This window comes from Takifugu flavidus, chromosome 10 (assembly GCF_003711565.1).
Source record: "Takifugu flavidus isolate HTHZ2018 chromosome 10, ASM371156v2, whole genome shotgun sequence".
NCBI classification, from domain to species: Eukaryota; Metazoa; Chordata; class Actinopteri; order Tetraodontiformes; family Tetraodontidae; genus Takifugu; species Takifugu flavidus.
In genome coordinates, this window is record NC_079529.1 from 268532 (window position 1) to 285085 (window position 16554).

The 16554-nt window shown below is 52.1% G+C and overlaps 1 protein-coding gene across 1 annotated transcript in view; it reads right to left on the minus strand.

The window, feature by feature from the left end:
• The window catches only part of erfl3 (Ets2 repressor factor like 3), a 34441-nt gene that overhangs the window by 4386 nt on the left and 13501 nt on the right, over positions 1 to 16554 (minus strand). The window contains 3 exon segments of the mRNA XM_057045925.1: positions 1 to 312; positions 403 to 518; positions 6461 to 6695. Of these exon segments, the coding sequence (XP_056901905.1) occupies positions 1 to 312; positions 403 to 518; positions 6461 to 6695 (663 nt within the window).

A 16554-nucleotide genomic window follows, 5' to 3' on the forward strand; every position in this document is an offset into this window, starting at 1 on the left:
GGCGTGGATGGATGATGCTGCGGTATGCCCCGCCTCCGCCACCAGGGCCGCCGCCCCCGCTCACACACCTCTCGCCCCTCTCCTCGTTGGCGCCGGCGTTGCCCTCCTCGATCTCGGAGTTGACAGAGGTGCCGTCGCTGCAGTCGCTGACGGAGCCGCGGGCCATCCGGCGGGCCACCGAGCTGAACACTCCGCTGGGGCTGCGCAGGTCGTCGTTGGGCGAGAGGACCTCCGAGGGCGTGGATGGAGGAAAGCGGAAGTGAGTCCCTGCCCCGGTGGGAACGGGAGGGGCGCTCTGAGGAACGCTGCTCCCTGGAGGGCAGGAGGGGAGAGAGCAGCAATGTTAAGTTCTCTTCTGTGGTCCAACCGAGGGATCCAAGGGATCAGAACATGCAGCCTTACCAGTGGAGCCCATGTCAATAAAGGGGTAGTTGACCAGAACCAGCTTGTTGAAGTTGAACTTATAGGTGAACCGCTTGCCCTTGGTTTTATGAAGGATCCTCTTGTTGTAGTAGTATCTGTCGGTAAATAACAGGAAATGATATTGGGATTAGAATGAACACACAACAAACACGCCGAGCTCCACCAAAGCTCATTTACGGAAACGCGTGAAGGTTAAATTAAAGGCTGCTTCTGACTTCTGGAGCCGAGCCTTTAATATGAACACAAAGGCATTTGATCTCAAGTATACCCAACATTTAACAGTCTAATAGTGTTCCTACCGTCAGTGAGCCATGACAGACGTGCCCACACGTTTCCATGAGCAAACATGCGTGACTCTTTTATGTACCGACTCCTATCGATAAATATTACAGAGTGTTGTGTGACATTTGCACAAAGCCGACAGTGAAGGGAGGATGGCAGAAGGAAGGGGGAAGTGAGTAGGAGGCTCTAATGCAGACTAAAGAGTTTTGGGTGCACTCGTGTTTTATGTCTTATAAGATGAGCGGAACACGTTTAAAAATCCCGTTGTGGTTTTCAGATTTTAGACAGATTTTAAACCCGCCGTTATTCATGTTGCTGGGCACATACATGTCTTTGTGCAACGCCAAAACACCGATAATTTACCCCATCTTTATCTCTTTATGTAACTACCATTGGTTTTTTTAAAGCCTCCCCTCTCCCGTGGCTCCTGCCTACAGTACAAAGCTCCATTTTTATTAACCTTTGTCCAGCTACAGCTCTTTATGTAACATCTCTCTGCTATCTTACCCAGATCCACAACCACTTTATGTAACCTCTAGATCTCTTGCTGCCAAGCCTCACTCGCTCGAGCCCGACAGAGTGAAGGTAACACGAGGAGGCAGAAAGTGAGGAACAAAGTGTCTGTCACATGAAGGACCAAGCCTCATTTTCTAATCTTCCTTTCATGTGCTACTTGACCACGAATGTGCATTTCCCTCATGGAGCCTGCATACGTACCAGCTGTTAGGAAACTCACACTGCTGTGTGTGTGTGTGTGTGTGTGTGTGTGTGTGTGTGTGTGTGCTGGTGCAGAGTTAAGTGAAGCATGCTGACCAAAGAGAGCTTCAGGGTACGTAGGTAACACCAAGATAATCAGAGCCCACGGACTATCATTACGAGTAGTTGTTATCCAGACAGCATTGTGTGTGTGTGTGTGTGTGGGTGTGTGTGTGTGTGTGTGTGGGGTGTGTGTGCGTGTGCGTGGGTGTGTGTCACCCACACCCCCCTCTTATTATGCTTATTACACAGACTGGCTGGGCTGATTTGGCTCTGGGAACAGGCTGTTGCTCCTTTTTCAGTCTTCAACCGTCCTTTTCTCTTTATCCAATATCTCTATCTCTCATCAACCCCCCCACTACCCCCCCCCCCCCACACACACACACCCCCACCTTTTTTTAATCTCAGCTCTCTCCATGCACATTGCACTCCTCTCTGTGGGGAGAGGGAGGAGGGAGACAGCAAGTGAGACAGAGAGACGGGACAGGACTGTTGAAAGGATTGTTTACGCCCGGCACAGAGCAGCATGTCATTTCTGCTGTGGGGGAGACACTCAGGAGGGGACGGTGCGGAGGGGACGGAGAAGCTGGGACGGAGCGGAGGGGACGGAGAAGCTGGGACGAAGCTGGGACGATGCGGAGGGGACGGAGAAGCTGGGACGAGCGGAGGGGACGAAGCTGGGACGGTGCGGAGGGGACGGAGAAGCTGGGACGGAGCGGAGGGGACGAAGCTGGGACGAAGCGGAGGGGACGGAGAAGCTGGGACGGAGCGGGGGGACGAAGCTGGGACGAAGCTGGGACGGTGCGGAGGGGACGAAGCTGGGACGAAGCTGGGACGGAGCGGAGGGGACGGAGAAGCTGGGACGAAGCTGGGACGATGCGGAGGGGACGAAGCTGGGACGGAGCGAGAGGGGACGGAGAAGCTGGGACGGAGCTGGGACGGGGCGGCTGGAAGTTGAGCAGAAGTGCAACCACGACAGGACGGTGATCAGATTAGCTGAAGACACAAATCAAATATGGCCACTGCAAATGAGAAGTGCAGAGGCAGAATAACCCCCCCCACCTGAGTAACCCCCCCACCCCCCACCTGAGTAACCCCCCCCCCCCCCATCTGAGCTGTTTATCTAAAAAGCTTATAAAGCTCCAGAGCAAATAGTGAAAACAAAAGAATGCTAACGAGCGTCCTACAAGCACACGACGCTCATTTGAGGAATCCTGGTTGGCAACTGAAGCCGTGTTTCGAGCGTGTGGTCACCTACCGCCCCCCCCCCCCCCCCCCCCCCCCCCCAGCCGTCAGACCGTCTGACAGTCTTTGAAGAGCATTTGAACTCACTTCAAAAGAGAAGAAAGAGATTCTTTGAGCGCATGTGTTCAGCTGCTGAACTCCACTCAGACGCACCAGCAGCTCCGTATCTTAACGCACCCAAGTGCCCCCGAACCCTCAGAATTCATTCTCAAGCAGGACATGAAGGTTTAGACTTCCTGTTTAACCAGAGCGGAAGGTTGGAAACAAATCAAACGGGCTTCACCGCTACGTTTGGGTCAGTGGTGCCCAAAACAACACGATTAACGCAAAGACAATCCCAACAACAAATAACAATAAGTTATTTATAGGCCCACAGCCTGTTGTTCAGAATAACTGGGAATAAACAGCCTTCTTACACACATAGTTACAGATGTCAACCAACGTTAAACCAAGGTTGTGTGTGTGTGTGTGTGTGTGTGTGTGTGTGTGTGTGTGTGTGTGTGTGTTTACAGGCTGTGCCTTGCCCATTGTTGGGCTGTAAATAGGCGCCGACTGTGACAGGAAGTCGGGATTACAATACTCCCCATGAGCCTTGTGTTTATTTTCTGCCTCTGTCGTCAGCACTGGCTGTTACAAACACGTCCCGGCCAGATCCTTCTCCACACACACACACACACACACACACACACACACACACACACACACACACACACACACACACACAGGGGTGTTGTAATTGTACACACGCGGGTGCTTTGTGGAGATGGTTTGACAAGTGTTTACAGACTTAAAAAGGAAATGAAATGTGTCGGGGGGGTGGGGGGGGTGAGGACAATCTCTGATAAGGCGATGTGTCACGTGCTCTGTACAGTCACTACGTGCACTGGGTTTGTGTGTTTTTGGGGACCGCGTGTGTGTATGTTAAAGGTCACGTCTGATTAGGCCGTCACATGCTCACGTGCGCTCCAGCTCTCTCTAGCATGCGCGTTCGTGCCCCCCACCAAATAAAAGCTTCATTCAGACAAAGACAATAACGTGCACACAATGTCCATGTGCACTGAACATGTCCATGACGCAGACAAACGCAGGGTGATGAGACCCAAAGACTGACACGGCGAGTGTGGGGGGGTCGTGGGTGGCTCCTGTGGGGGGGTCGTGGGTGGCTCTGTGGGGGGGTCGTGGGTGGCTCCTGTGGGGGGGTCGTGGGTGGCTCCTGTGGGGGGGTCGTGGGTGGCTCCTGTGTGGAGGCCAGTCAGCTCAGCTGGCGACGGCGTGCACGTGTGTCGCAGCAGCTTCCTGCCGTCGGCTTTGAAGATGTGATGACTGAGGTTTTTCTGAATGTTTCGGCGCTCCAGATGAAACATTTCACAGAAGAATCGGTTCCAATTCTGAGCAGATTAAACTCAACCCACATTTCTACGAAAACCTTCGCTCCGTTCCAGCTGTGGTCGCCGTTCCAGCTGTGGTCGCCCATCAGTTGAATGAATGTTGGTAATGAAGCGAGCGCTGCGTGTGTGCACGCGTGTGCACGCCTCTCCGTACAATGGTGCGTTTGAGTATGTGAATGTGCACATGTGCTGTGTTGTTAATCTTTGCCAGCTGTGCACGGCAGCCCCTCTGACCTCTGACCTCTGTGTGGTGGAGCCTCTAAGGGTTCCTGACTGGGGGGGTGGGGGGGGGGCAGCTCCAGGAGCTGGGACCTCTTAGTGTAATTACACTGATTAACACAGCAGTCTGCAGCCACTGATTGGCACCAGGTTCCACGCTGGGCTACGACTACGTGTGTTTCCCCCTCAGCACAAAGCAGCCTGACGTTAGATAGAAACATCGTTAAGATGATGGAGCAAAGGAAAAGGAGGAAAAGAGGAAAAGGAGGAGAAGGAGGAAAAGGAGGAAAAGGAGGAAAAGAGGAAAAGGAGGAAAAGAGGAAAAGAGGAAAAGAGGAAAAGGAGGAAAAGAGGAAAAGGAGGAAAAGGAGGAGGAGGAAAAGGAGGAGGAGGAAAAGGAGGAGGAAAAGAGGAAAAGGAGCAAAGGAAAAGGAGGAAAAGGAGGAAAAAGGAGGTGCAAATCTGGAGGGAGCGGATCAAAGGTCAAACACATGACTTTTATTAACGGTAAGAAGGAAAACCAAAGCCTCATTCAGGCTCCATGTAAACATCAACACACACACACACACACACACACACACACACACGTAAGCAACCAGTCTGAGCGTAATCCTCTCAGCGGAAAGAGGAATATCTCAGCAGACACACACACACAGAGACACACACACACACACAGACACACATACACACACACACATACACACACACACACAGAAACACACACAGAGACACACACACAGACACACAGACAGACAGACAGACACATACACACACACACACAGACACACACACACACAGACACACAGACAGACAGACACACACACACACACACACACACACACACACACACACAACACACACACACACACACACACACACACAATAGGGCCGTGCTGATAAAAGGGAATTTCCATGCCAGACAGGAAAGTCTAAGATCACTGAAGTAAAAATAATAATTACAAAGGCTTTTGGAAAACAAATTCCTTTGCAACGATGTGAGTGTGTGTGCGCGTGTGTGTGTGTGTGTGAGTGTGTGAGTGCTAATTGCCCCAGCAGCGCCCATTATGGGCAGACTGGGGTTCTCCCCATCCGCAGGGCGAGAGGCTGTTTTTGAGCCGTTCTCTCCAGGTGAGCCACACCTGTGCCCAGGTGTGGCTCACCTGTGCCCAGGTGTGGCTCACCTGTGCCCAGGTGTGGCTCACCCCGTTACTCTTTAGTGGCATTAATGCTACAGCACTCATGCCCACCTCCTTAAGGGCTGAGCATCACCTCGCTACAGGTTGTCCGAGGACACAAACGCAGGAGAGGGAAACCTCGTTTGTGGAAGAAACGCTGCTAAAAATGCTGCTAATCAGCTCTGGAGGCCATCAGAGGGCAAAGTTATATAGGAGCGCTTACTGCAGCCTAAGCTCCGAATCAGGAGGACAGATATGCTATAAATACACAGCCTTACAACAATTATCCCCATCTTTATCCTCCCCGATTCAGGAATTCCATTTATATAACAAGCGTGCACACATTAGGAGTCCTCGTTACAGTTCAGTGTCCCAACATGATCCCATATATCGACATTATCTTAATCTCACTATTATAACTGAGCATACACAAAGTGTCTCACTGCACTAAATGCAGCCATTAACCTCATGTAAAAGCCTCTCTGATGTTCTTCTGAGTGCTCACAAAAGCTCCACCAACTGAAAGAAGCTTTATCAGGTTTTTTTTTTTTTTTTTTAGATGTGGGTTGTTTTTTATTTCGGTTTCGGTGAAGAAGAGTGTTCTTTTTCCCTACTCAAGTCCTTGAAGATGTAGGTCTAAATACCAGACAGGAGGTGAAAAACAAGACCAAACAGGAGAGTTATGTTGAAAGATAACGTGGACAGGAGGACAGACAGAGCGGAGCAAGGATCCATCTGCATCCAGGGTCACAACCAGGGCCGGGAGGCCTGAACCAGCAGGAGGATCGAGCTGTATCTGAAAATGATCGTTTCTAGAGGAGCGTGAGGACGCCACAGTGTCGCCGCTACATGCAGATGTGTTCAATATTCACAATTATAGAGAGAAATGCTGTAAACGTCCTAGTTCTTCATGATAGTTTCATGTTTGTGATCCAGGACGGAGCAAAGACACTCCGGTCAAACGGGCCGTACCTCAGCGCTCTGCTCAGCTTATCGTAGTTCATCTGGGGTTTGCACTTGCGGGCGCCCCACAGCCGGGCCACTTCATCCGGGTCCTTGATGACGAACTCGCCGTAATCCCCCTGCCAGGCGATGACATCGTGGTATTCTTCTTTCCTGAGCAGTTCCAGAATGAAATGCCACAGCTGGATCTGCCTCGATCCAGGACTTGACTCGGGCTTGTAGGCCCACTCCGGAAAGGCAAAACCTGCCACAGAGATAAAGGAAGAGAGGGTTAGATCCTAAATGATGGAGAAAGACGACATCTGAAGGAGAATCAACCCTTGTAGGTGCTTCCACCCGTCACTCTGGGCACGTTCTTTCTGTAGTTTCCCACTAGAACCAGATTTAACCACCTTCAATCCTGCACTCTCCCCCCACGTGGCAGTGGTTCGGGACAGGAAGCAGACTGAAGACACGAGCGCGAGCGTGGCGGTGCGCGTCAGACCTTTGCACCTGTCCTCCATCTCTTTCCTCTGGTGTCACTCTTTCCTACGACAACATGAGAGTCACCTCTTCTGTCTGTGCCTCCGCGTCCCTCCGCCCTCCGCTCAGAGCCAGACTGTGGGTGTGCTGACGAGTGTTCTCTTAAGCAGGGGAGTCCAAATGTTCAAGTCTGAAGGAGTTTATGTTCCAGCGAGCGCCTTTCGAAATGTTTGTGCAACTCTCCTACTAACATTCTGTTGCCGCCACGGTCAAGAAAATGTGACACGACGGAGCAAAATAGAGGATTGTGGTGCAGCTCCTCCAAATATAGACGGGTTCTACAGTTACCGTCTTAGATGCAGTCACAGATCTGAATATCCATTTCCAGCTCTGCTGCAGTACGTTTCTGCACAATATGGATTTTTGCTGCCCGAACTGCAGGAGCCTGTTTGGAGCGCCAACATCCCATCATCAGCGGCATCGCAGCAGCATGTTCTGACCTCCGATAACAGACCGGCTCATATATTCTTCGGAGGAAATGATTCCACGCTTGTGTTGCAGCAACGCCTGGATCCCCCCCCCCAGGACCAATAAAGGCCTCCCCACCCTCCCCTTATATAATGGTCGTCCACAGACGGCGTTTGCAGCGCGTTTAGCTGCAGCGGAGGAAACGAGAGGGGCAGGGTCGGAGATTAACAAGTCATCATCTCAAATCACGAGATTATGGATCTGTCGGTGGATTTGCTGGACGGGGGCCGGCGGCAGATTCAGAGGCCTGCTAATCTCTGCAGCGCGGGGCTTCTTCTGACCGTTTGGCGAGCGCCTAATGTGCGACGCTCGTCTGCCGGCCATCGGTGGGGATGGGAATAATGGTTTCATAAATGATCTGCTGAAAGGAGGAGTGTCAGGAAAGTCCCACAAACATCCCTCCATCTTTCAACATGTGCAGATATAAGATGAAACTGAGGCCTTTACGTTCCAGTGTGGAACATTAAAGTTACGGCAAACAGCAGGAGGCTAAAGTCCACGCCGAGGTCGTTAAGGCCAACACGTTCCAACGTTACTGGTTTTTATGCCTCAAACAATAATGGGCGATAAACCCATGATAAAAAATGATGGTAAATGATAAAGCGGCGCGTTCGGCAACTTTCTGAAGCCGTTTACGTAGGTAGACGTTATCATGTGGTCTTTAGTTTCCCTTTCTCTTCACACCCTCCTACTCTTGCATCACACCCCACATTAATTAGCATTACAGAGCAGCCAACGGGGCAATCGGGGGCAGACAGTGGAGCAAGAACACACTTTAAGAAACCAAGTCTGAGTTTAAAATAAGCAAAACTTTCCCTAACTAACCAACTAACTAACCCTAACCCTGTGAACTGCAGGTGCTTTAGTGAAGCTGCATGTGGTCAGAAACAGACGTCCAGCTTTAATTACAAAGGATAATGATGCATTTAGGCGTGTAGAGGGTTCAAGACAACCTGCTGAAGGTCACCTGGAGCATCAGAACGGGACAGAAAAGGGATTTAAGTGGGTGTGAAGGTGGCCTGGTCTGAGGATTCCAGCAGATCTTATAGTAACAAGAGTAACTCAAATAACCAGGCGTTACGACCGAGGAAGGCAGAACAACGTCTCTGAAAGAACAAGGTGTGGAAGCAGGAAGACCACAGGCAGCCGATCCTGGCTCATCGGAACTGGACCAAAGATTTCCTGGTCTGAAGAGTCTCGCTTACAGATGGTCGGGTCAGAATCACGGCGTGCACCATGGAAGCACGGGTCCATCCTGCCTCGTACCAAACCTTCAGGCTGGTGGCAGCATGTTGGCGTGGGGAATATTTTCCTACTGCCTTTTTATCGGGATGAGGCCGTTCTGATCCACTATCGGGTCGTGATACCCACTTCATTTCTGAACCATCTTGCTGAATTCTTGACCCACAGGTTGGTTCTGTGTCTGTTGTCTGATTCAATAACTCCACAGGTGATTCCTGCTGGAGTGTCTCTAGACGCACCGTCTCACAGCGTGTAGCCAAGCAGCTAGCACGTTAGCACTGAGCAGCACTGGTGCTAGCGAACCTTTCAACAAACGTCCGCTGTGTGTACGCTCAAAACAACGTGCAATACATACATACATATACCTGCCTGTAGGTTATTACAGCCTCATATAAGATCAACAACAACAATAATGATAAATCATACGCAGCTATTGGAACAGCGGCAGCAGATATCGTGAGTATCCGATGGGAAGTGAGAAAATGGGGATTATCGCTGCGTCGACATTCACATCGTAGATGCAAAGCCGACAAATCTGCAGCAACTGTGCGATTGAACCGCGTCAACGTGGACCAAAATCTCTGAGGAACGTTCCCAACACCTCGTTGAAAGTATTCCGTGAAGAATTAAGGGTGTCCTAAAGGCAAAAGGGGTCGGACCTTTTACTAGCGAGGTGTACCCAATAAAGTGGCCGCTGAGTGAGAGGCCATTTTTACAGACTGTTATCGGCATTTAGCAGCAGAGAATATTCTAAACAAATATCTTAAGAGATGAATCACCTGCATCAGTGTGTTTATGTGCTATCATGTTACCTTCACTGTGTGTGAGAGTGTGTGTGAGGGACGGAGAGAGAGAGAGAGAGAGAGAGAGAGAGGTGGGTATGGGCGGGAGAAATGTGAGCAAGAGCAGGTGTCTGGTGTCTTTGTCCCGCTACACACCCAGTGTCCAGCACCGACCCACCAGATGAGCTGGAACACGTGCTGAACATCATGCATGGACGGATGGATGAGCTGACAAATGCACACACACTTTAGAACTCCTGATGGGAAAACTTGTTTGGAATCTGCGCACGGCCAGAGGAGCAGGGCCAGAGGAGCAGGCCAGAGGAGCACGAGGAGCAGGGCCAGAGGAGCAGGGCCAGAGGAGCAGGGCCAGAGGAGCAGGGCCAGAGGAGCACGAGGAGCAGGGCCAGAGGAGCAGGGCCTCCCTGCCATACTTAACCTCCTTGACCTCAAATCTGCCTCTCTTTCACTCTGCTCCACACTTACATGCCCGTCTCCCAAGGGACACACAGATATCCATTACAGGCACGCATGCAGCCTCTCTAGCGTGCACACACACAGACACACACACAGACACAGACACACACACAGACACAGACACAGACACACACCCACACCACACACACACACAGAGAGACACAGACACACACACAGCATCAATAATGCAGTGACCTGTATGGCAGGTTGATGAGAGGAGGTGCACCTAATCTCTGCCCTGGGACACCAGAGAGTGCAAGTGCTCCAAGAGATGTGAGCTGACTCAGGTGGTGAAAAGTGATGCAACAGGGGTGTGTGTGTGTATGTGTGTGTGTTGTGTGTGTGTGTGTGTGTGGGGGGGGGGGTCAAAGGAAACAAAAGTGGGAAGGGAGTCAGAGAGACAATGGCGAGTGTGGGAGAGGATGGGGGGGTTAAGAGAGGGATGAGGTCATAGCTCGTCTGGTAGTCTGTTGTCATCCAGATCAGATTGCTCCCCCGTCCCCTCTTCCCTCTCCTGCCCCCCCCCACCCCCCACCCCCCACCCGCCGCCTTCGCTCCAGGAGTGCGGATGCCTCTTTTCCTCTGTGATCTTGGTGGCAGACGACCGACGCTGCTGCTATTCCGACTATGTGGAGTCAAACAATGACCTCCGATCACAAATAGCAGCAGAGCACCGAGAACACACGTGACGGTTGAAGCTGCTCGTGAGGACGTTCGGGGGGGCGTTACCCCCCAAGGAAGCAACAGCTTTTAGTTACACTGGTAAAAGACGGACGGATGGACGTGTGTGTGGGTCGGGACAGTGAGATCACTATCCGCTGGCTATAAAAGCAGAATTATTAAGTAATGTGGAGTATTTGCCTACATGTCAATAATTCAAACATACACAAGCTAGACTTCAATAAGTAAAAGGGCCCGAAGCAGTGAGCTCCAAGAAAAGACACGAGACCAGCAGCTCGTGGGAATAATGGAAGACTTTAAGGGCGAGACGGAGAAAGCAAGAGCAGGAGAGAGCAGGAGAGAGCTGGGGGTGTCAAAGGAGGGGGGTAATCAGAGCACAGAGCCCTGAACCTGAACGGGTCGCAGCCAGGACCGATTAAAGATGCAGCAGGACAAGGGGACGAGACTTGGGGACAGAGAGGCAGGGACATGGGAAGAGACAAGATGATGGCAGGAATCACTGGAGTGAAGGTTGAACTGGTCGGCATTTGCACTGTTCTCAGAGGTCATGTTGCATTTTCCATAAGCTTCTTCTCCCCTATAGCTGGAGTGCAGGGAAGCAGAGGGCGCAGGAGGAACAGAGTGCTCTGTGGCCTTCCAGGGTCCAAAAATAGCGCCGCACACACTCACACACACTGGGGTTATTGTTCAACTGCACAGCAAAAGAGTGAGAAGACGTAACATGGATGGACGGGAGCAGGAGGGTGGAGGGAGGGAGGAGGAGGAACACCAAGGAACACCAAGGCAGGGAGGGAACAAATGGACCAGAGGCTGAAGAGAACAGGACATCAGACGAGTGGCTGCGTCTCCGTGCGTCTCCGTGCGCTTCGGTCCTTCCAGGGAACAGACGGATGTGTTTTCCGGGAAACGGGAGGGGAGGAGCGTGCTCGGGGGAATGGGCTGCTGGGATGTTCTCCATTAAGACCACCAGCTTTAAATCTGCTGCATCAGCTCAGCACGTTCTTCTGACGACGGCACAATTATTGCCTGTTCATCCCATAATAATCAGTGTGCGCGCTCTGTCAAAGGCCACGAGGCGTGCGCACGTAAAGAGAAAACCTCCCATAAGCCTCAGCAGGAAATCACAGTGAAGGTTTTGATTTAGTAAAACGTGTCCGGTCAAAATACAACAGGCAGACGGGGATTAAAGCACCAGTATTCCCAGTATTCCCAGTATTCCCAGTATTTGATCAACTGGGAGACTCGACTGTGATGTGCACAGTCCCCAGCAGCACCAAAGGAAGTCCACGTGCACAGGCCCAAGGTCCAGAGCCGGTGGCGCTGGCGTGAGCTAATGTGGGCTTGACAACTGGACCACATTGTGTGTAATTACATGCATAAACAACAGGCCTGCAGGGAGCCCATGTGTTTGTGTGTGCGTGCACGCTCCCCAGAGTCTGTTAACAAGAGCAAAATAATATTGTGTCAGTGGGAGAGCTGTCCCTTGCTCTCAGGGTGCTGTTAGGTATATTTACTTTTCCCCAAGTGACCCCCGGCTCCCAGGGCGTCGGGGTCTCTCCAGACAGCTTCCGGGGGGGGGGGGGCTCCTCCCACGCACAAATGAAGAAACAGTGTGTTTGTAAATGCAGCGGGAACCAACCACATTAAGAGAGGAGATGGTCTTTAAAGATGGACGAGATCAAGAAAAATCCCTTTATAGGAAATAACGCAGCGGAGGCCTTTTACACTGGTCACATGTCATGGTCACATGTCCACAGTCATGGTCACATGTCCACAGTCATGGTCGCATGTCCACAGTCATGGTCGCATGTCATGGTCGCATGTCATGGTCGCATGTCCACAGGTATGGTCGCATGTCCACAGTCATGGTCGCATGTCATGGTCGCATGTCCACAGGCATGGTCGCATGTCATGGTCGCATGTCATGGTCGCATGTCCACAGTCATCGCACATGTCATGGTCACATGTCCACAGTCATGGTCGCATGTTCCACAGTCATGGTCGCATGTCATGGTCGCATGTCCACAGTCATGGTCGCGTGTCATGGTCACATGTCATGGTCGCATGTCCACAGGTATGGTCGCATGTCCACAGTCATGGTGCGCATGTCATGGTCGCATGTCATGGTCGCATGTCCACAGGTATGGTCGCATGTCCACAGTCATGGTCGCATGTCATGGTCGCATGTCCACAGGCATGGTCGCATGTCATGGTCGCATGTCATGGTCGCAGTCCACAGTCATGGTCGCATGTCATGGTCACATGTCCACAGTCATGGTCGCATGTCCACAGTCATGGTCGCATGTCATGGTCGCATGTCCACAGTCATGGTCGCGTGTCATGGTCACATGTCCACAGTCATGGTCGCATGTCCACAGTCATGGTCGCATGTCATGGTCACATGTCCACAGTCATGGTCGCATGTCATGGTCGCATGTCCACAGTCATGGTCGCGTGTCATGGTCGCATGTCCACAGGCATGGTCGCATGTCATGGTCACATGTCCACAGGCATGGTCGCATGTCATGGTCGCATGTCATGGTCGCATGTCATGGTCACATGTCCACAGTCATGGTCGCATGTCCACAGTCATGGTCGCATGTCATGGTCACATGTCCACAGTCATGGTCGCATGTCATGGTCGCATGTCATGGTCGCATGTCATGTCCACAGTCATGGTCGCATGTCCACAGGCATGGTCGCATGTCATGGTTGCATGTCATGGTCGCATGTCCACAGTCATGGTCGCATGTCATGGTCGCATGTCCACAGTCATGGTCGCATGTCATGGTCGCATGTCCACAGTCATGGTCGCATGTCATGGTCGCATGTCATGGTCACATGTCCACAGGCATGGTCGCATGTCATGGTCGCATGTCCACAGTCATGGTCGCATGTCCACAGTCATGGTCGCATGTCATGGTCGCATGTCATGTCCACAGTCATGGTCGCATGTCATGGTCGCATGTCATGGTCGCATGCATGTCCACGTCATGGTCGCATGTCATGGTCGCATGTCATGTCCACAGTCATGGTCGCATGTCCACAGGCATGGTCGCATGTCATGGTCGCATGTCATGGTCGCATGTCCACAGTCATGGTCGCATGTCATGGTCGCATGTCATGGTCGCATGTCCACAGTCATGGTCGCATAATCAGTAAGTCCACAGCAAAGTAACTTTGATTTAGATGGTAGCAACACGTTGACAGTTGTTTCTCAAAAACCAACCAAAAACCACGAATGAAGCTGGTCCAGCAGCCAGGTCAGCGGTTCCTTTCTCATAGCATGGCTGAGTTGGGCCCCAGAGCAGCACAGAAAGCTTGCAGGCACCCTTGCAGGCCCCCTTGCAGCCCCCTTGCAGGCTCCCTTGCAGGCACCTTTGCAGGCACCCTTGCAGGCCCCCTTGCAGGCTCCCTTGCAGGCTCCCTTGCAGGCCCCCTTGCAGGCCCCCTTGCAGGCTCCCTTGCAGGCTCCCTTGCAGGCCCCCTTGCAGGCCCCCTTGCAGGCACCCTTGCAGGCTCCCTTGCAGGCTCCCTTGCAGGCCCCCTTGCAGGCCCCTTGCAGGCTCCCTTGCAGGCTCCCTTGCAGGCCCCCTTGCAGCCCCCTTGCAGGCTCCCTTGCAGGCTCCCTTGCAGGCTCCCTTGCAGGCTCCCTTGCAGGCCCCCTTATCTTCTGTGCACGCCATCGCTGGCGCTCGCAGGCTGCTGTTAAAGCACTTCACCATCCAACAGTTTTGCAGAGAGGAGCCAGCTGACACTTGACCTCTGGTTCAACAACACGTTGCCCACACTCACCGTTTCCTGCACGAGTGCCTTTGAGTGTGAGCACACCCCTAAATGTAGGAGTGCAAAGGGCATCATCTCCCCGTGCACCGGACGCGATCTACGGCGTCGATTTAAGAGCGTGAAAAGTCGAGCTTGAGGATTCAAAGCTAAGGACGCACCAACACGATTCCTACTTCTAAATGAGCTGCGTCAGGTGTTGACTGGACCCGACCTGTCAGGGAACCGCCCATCAACTGGAGCCTAAAATACACCTGTGTGAGACACCTGCAGGGCTCAAGGAAATGAAATCAAGCCAACCTGTTTGATCATCCTGGTGTGTGTGTGTGTGTGTGTGTGTGTGTTGTTGTGTGTGTGTGTGTGCGTGTGTGTGGTCTCTTGACTTTATCACGTACGTTGATGCGTGCACCAAACATGCGCAGTAAAAGAGCCTTTCTGTGATAGCAGCACCCGGTGACCTGTGCCCTGTGAATCAATGTTCACATCAGGACTGATTGGACTCTCCGTACCTGCGTTCCGATATCACTTCTCAGCCACACACTCGTTGCTGCTGCCGTGTGTTTGTGAGATAATTGGAAGGCGTCGCCACACTTGAGCAAAAATAGAATTCCAAGGATCATTACCGCTCACTTGAGATGTGTCTAAGAAAAGGTGGTAGATGTTGGTTGTTTCCTGAAATACGCCATCAAACAGGATGTTGCTGCACCCTCACAGGGTTCTGACCCACACAGGGTTCTGACCCTCATGGGGTTCTGACCCTCACAGGGTTCTGACCCCACACAGGGTTCTGACCCTCACAGGTTCTGACCCCACACAGGGTTCTGACCCCCATAGAGTTCTGACCCCACACAGGGTTCTGACCCCCATAGGGTTCTGACCCCACACAGGGTTCTGACCCTCACAGGGTTCTGACCCCACACAGGGTTCTGACCCCCATAGGGTTCTGACCCCACACAGGGTTCTGACCCTCACAGGGTTCTGACCCCACACAGGGTTCTGACCCCCATAGAGTTCTGACCCTCATGGGGTTCTGACCCCCATAGAGTTCTGACCCTCATGGAGTTCTGACCCTCACACAGGGTTCTGATCCGCCGGCCCGAGTGCCCGTTCAGTTCTAAACCTTCAAATGAATATAATAATAAATGAATAATAATAAAAATGGTAAGAATTTGAAAAGGTAAAACCACACCGAGTGTTTTAGGCGTGCACCACAACATAGCAACCCCCCCCCCCACACACACACACACACTCACACACACACACACACACGGTGCCCGGCTGCTGTCCATAATAACAGCTACACTCTGTGTTTATCTTTATTTGTGTGAATGTGAGTGCCAGCATGGACACGCACACAGTCTCCTAGCAACCAGACACTTAACGCCTAAAAATAACTCCTCCAGAAATGAACAAAAAAAAAAAAGCATAAATGTGCAATTAATGCGTTCAGCCTGGAACAGAGACACATATAGGTAATAGAATGGGAGGAGGAGGAGGAGGAGGAGGAGGAGGAGGAGGAGGAGGAGAGCTAACGCGGGGCAGGCTAGCATCAGCCAGCAACAGGTCGCACACATGATCCCGGTTCTGGTCTCGTGTCCACTGAGCTCATCTCAGAACACAAACATCCCCACGGTCTTTAAAATCAACAGTCAGCCATCCACCCCCCCCCGTCTGGTTCTGACAGCCTCTTGTGGCCACTGCTTTCCTCAACTCCTCTACACTTTGGGTCGGGAAAGCCTCGGAGGAGTCTTGTGGACGACATGAAAGACGAGCGCCGTGCAGGTCCAGAGAGAGCAGCTCCTGTCTGAGACGGACACATTCCGCAGAGGATCAACATTCTAGGTGTGTGAGGGCCGGACACCTGACCCCCCTCCTGGGTCCCTGCCCTGACCCCCCTCCTGGTTCCCTGCTGGTCGCCCTCAGCACGCACGGTAGAGGCGTTTCTGCTGAGATGCTTCTGCTACAACAGCAATGGAAGCCACAGATATTTATTATTTATTTAACGGTACCTTCAGGCCCAGCTGCCATTTACAGTCGTCCTGTTGGACAGAATCTAACCAAATCTAGTAAACGAGGACAACAGAAGATTATCCCAGGCTCCTTTGCATTGTCAGTAATGTTTACTAGAAGAAATAGTAAGACTTCCTT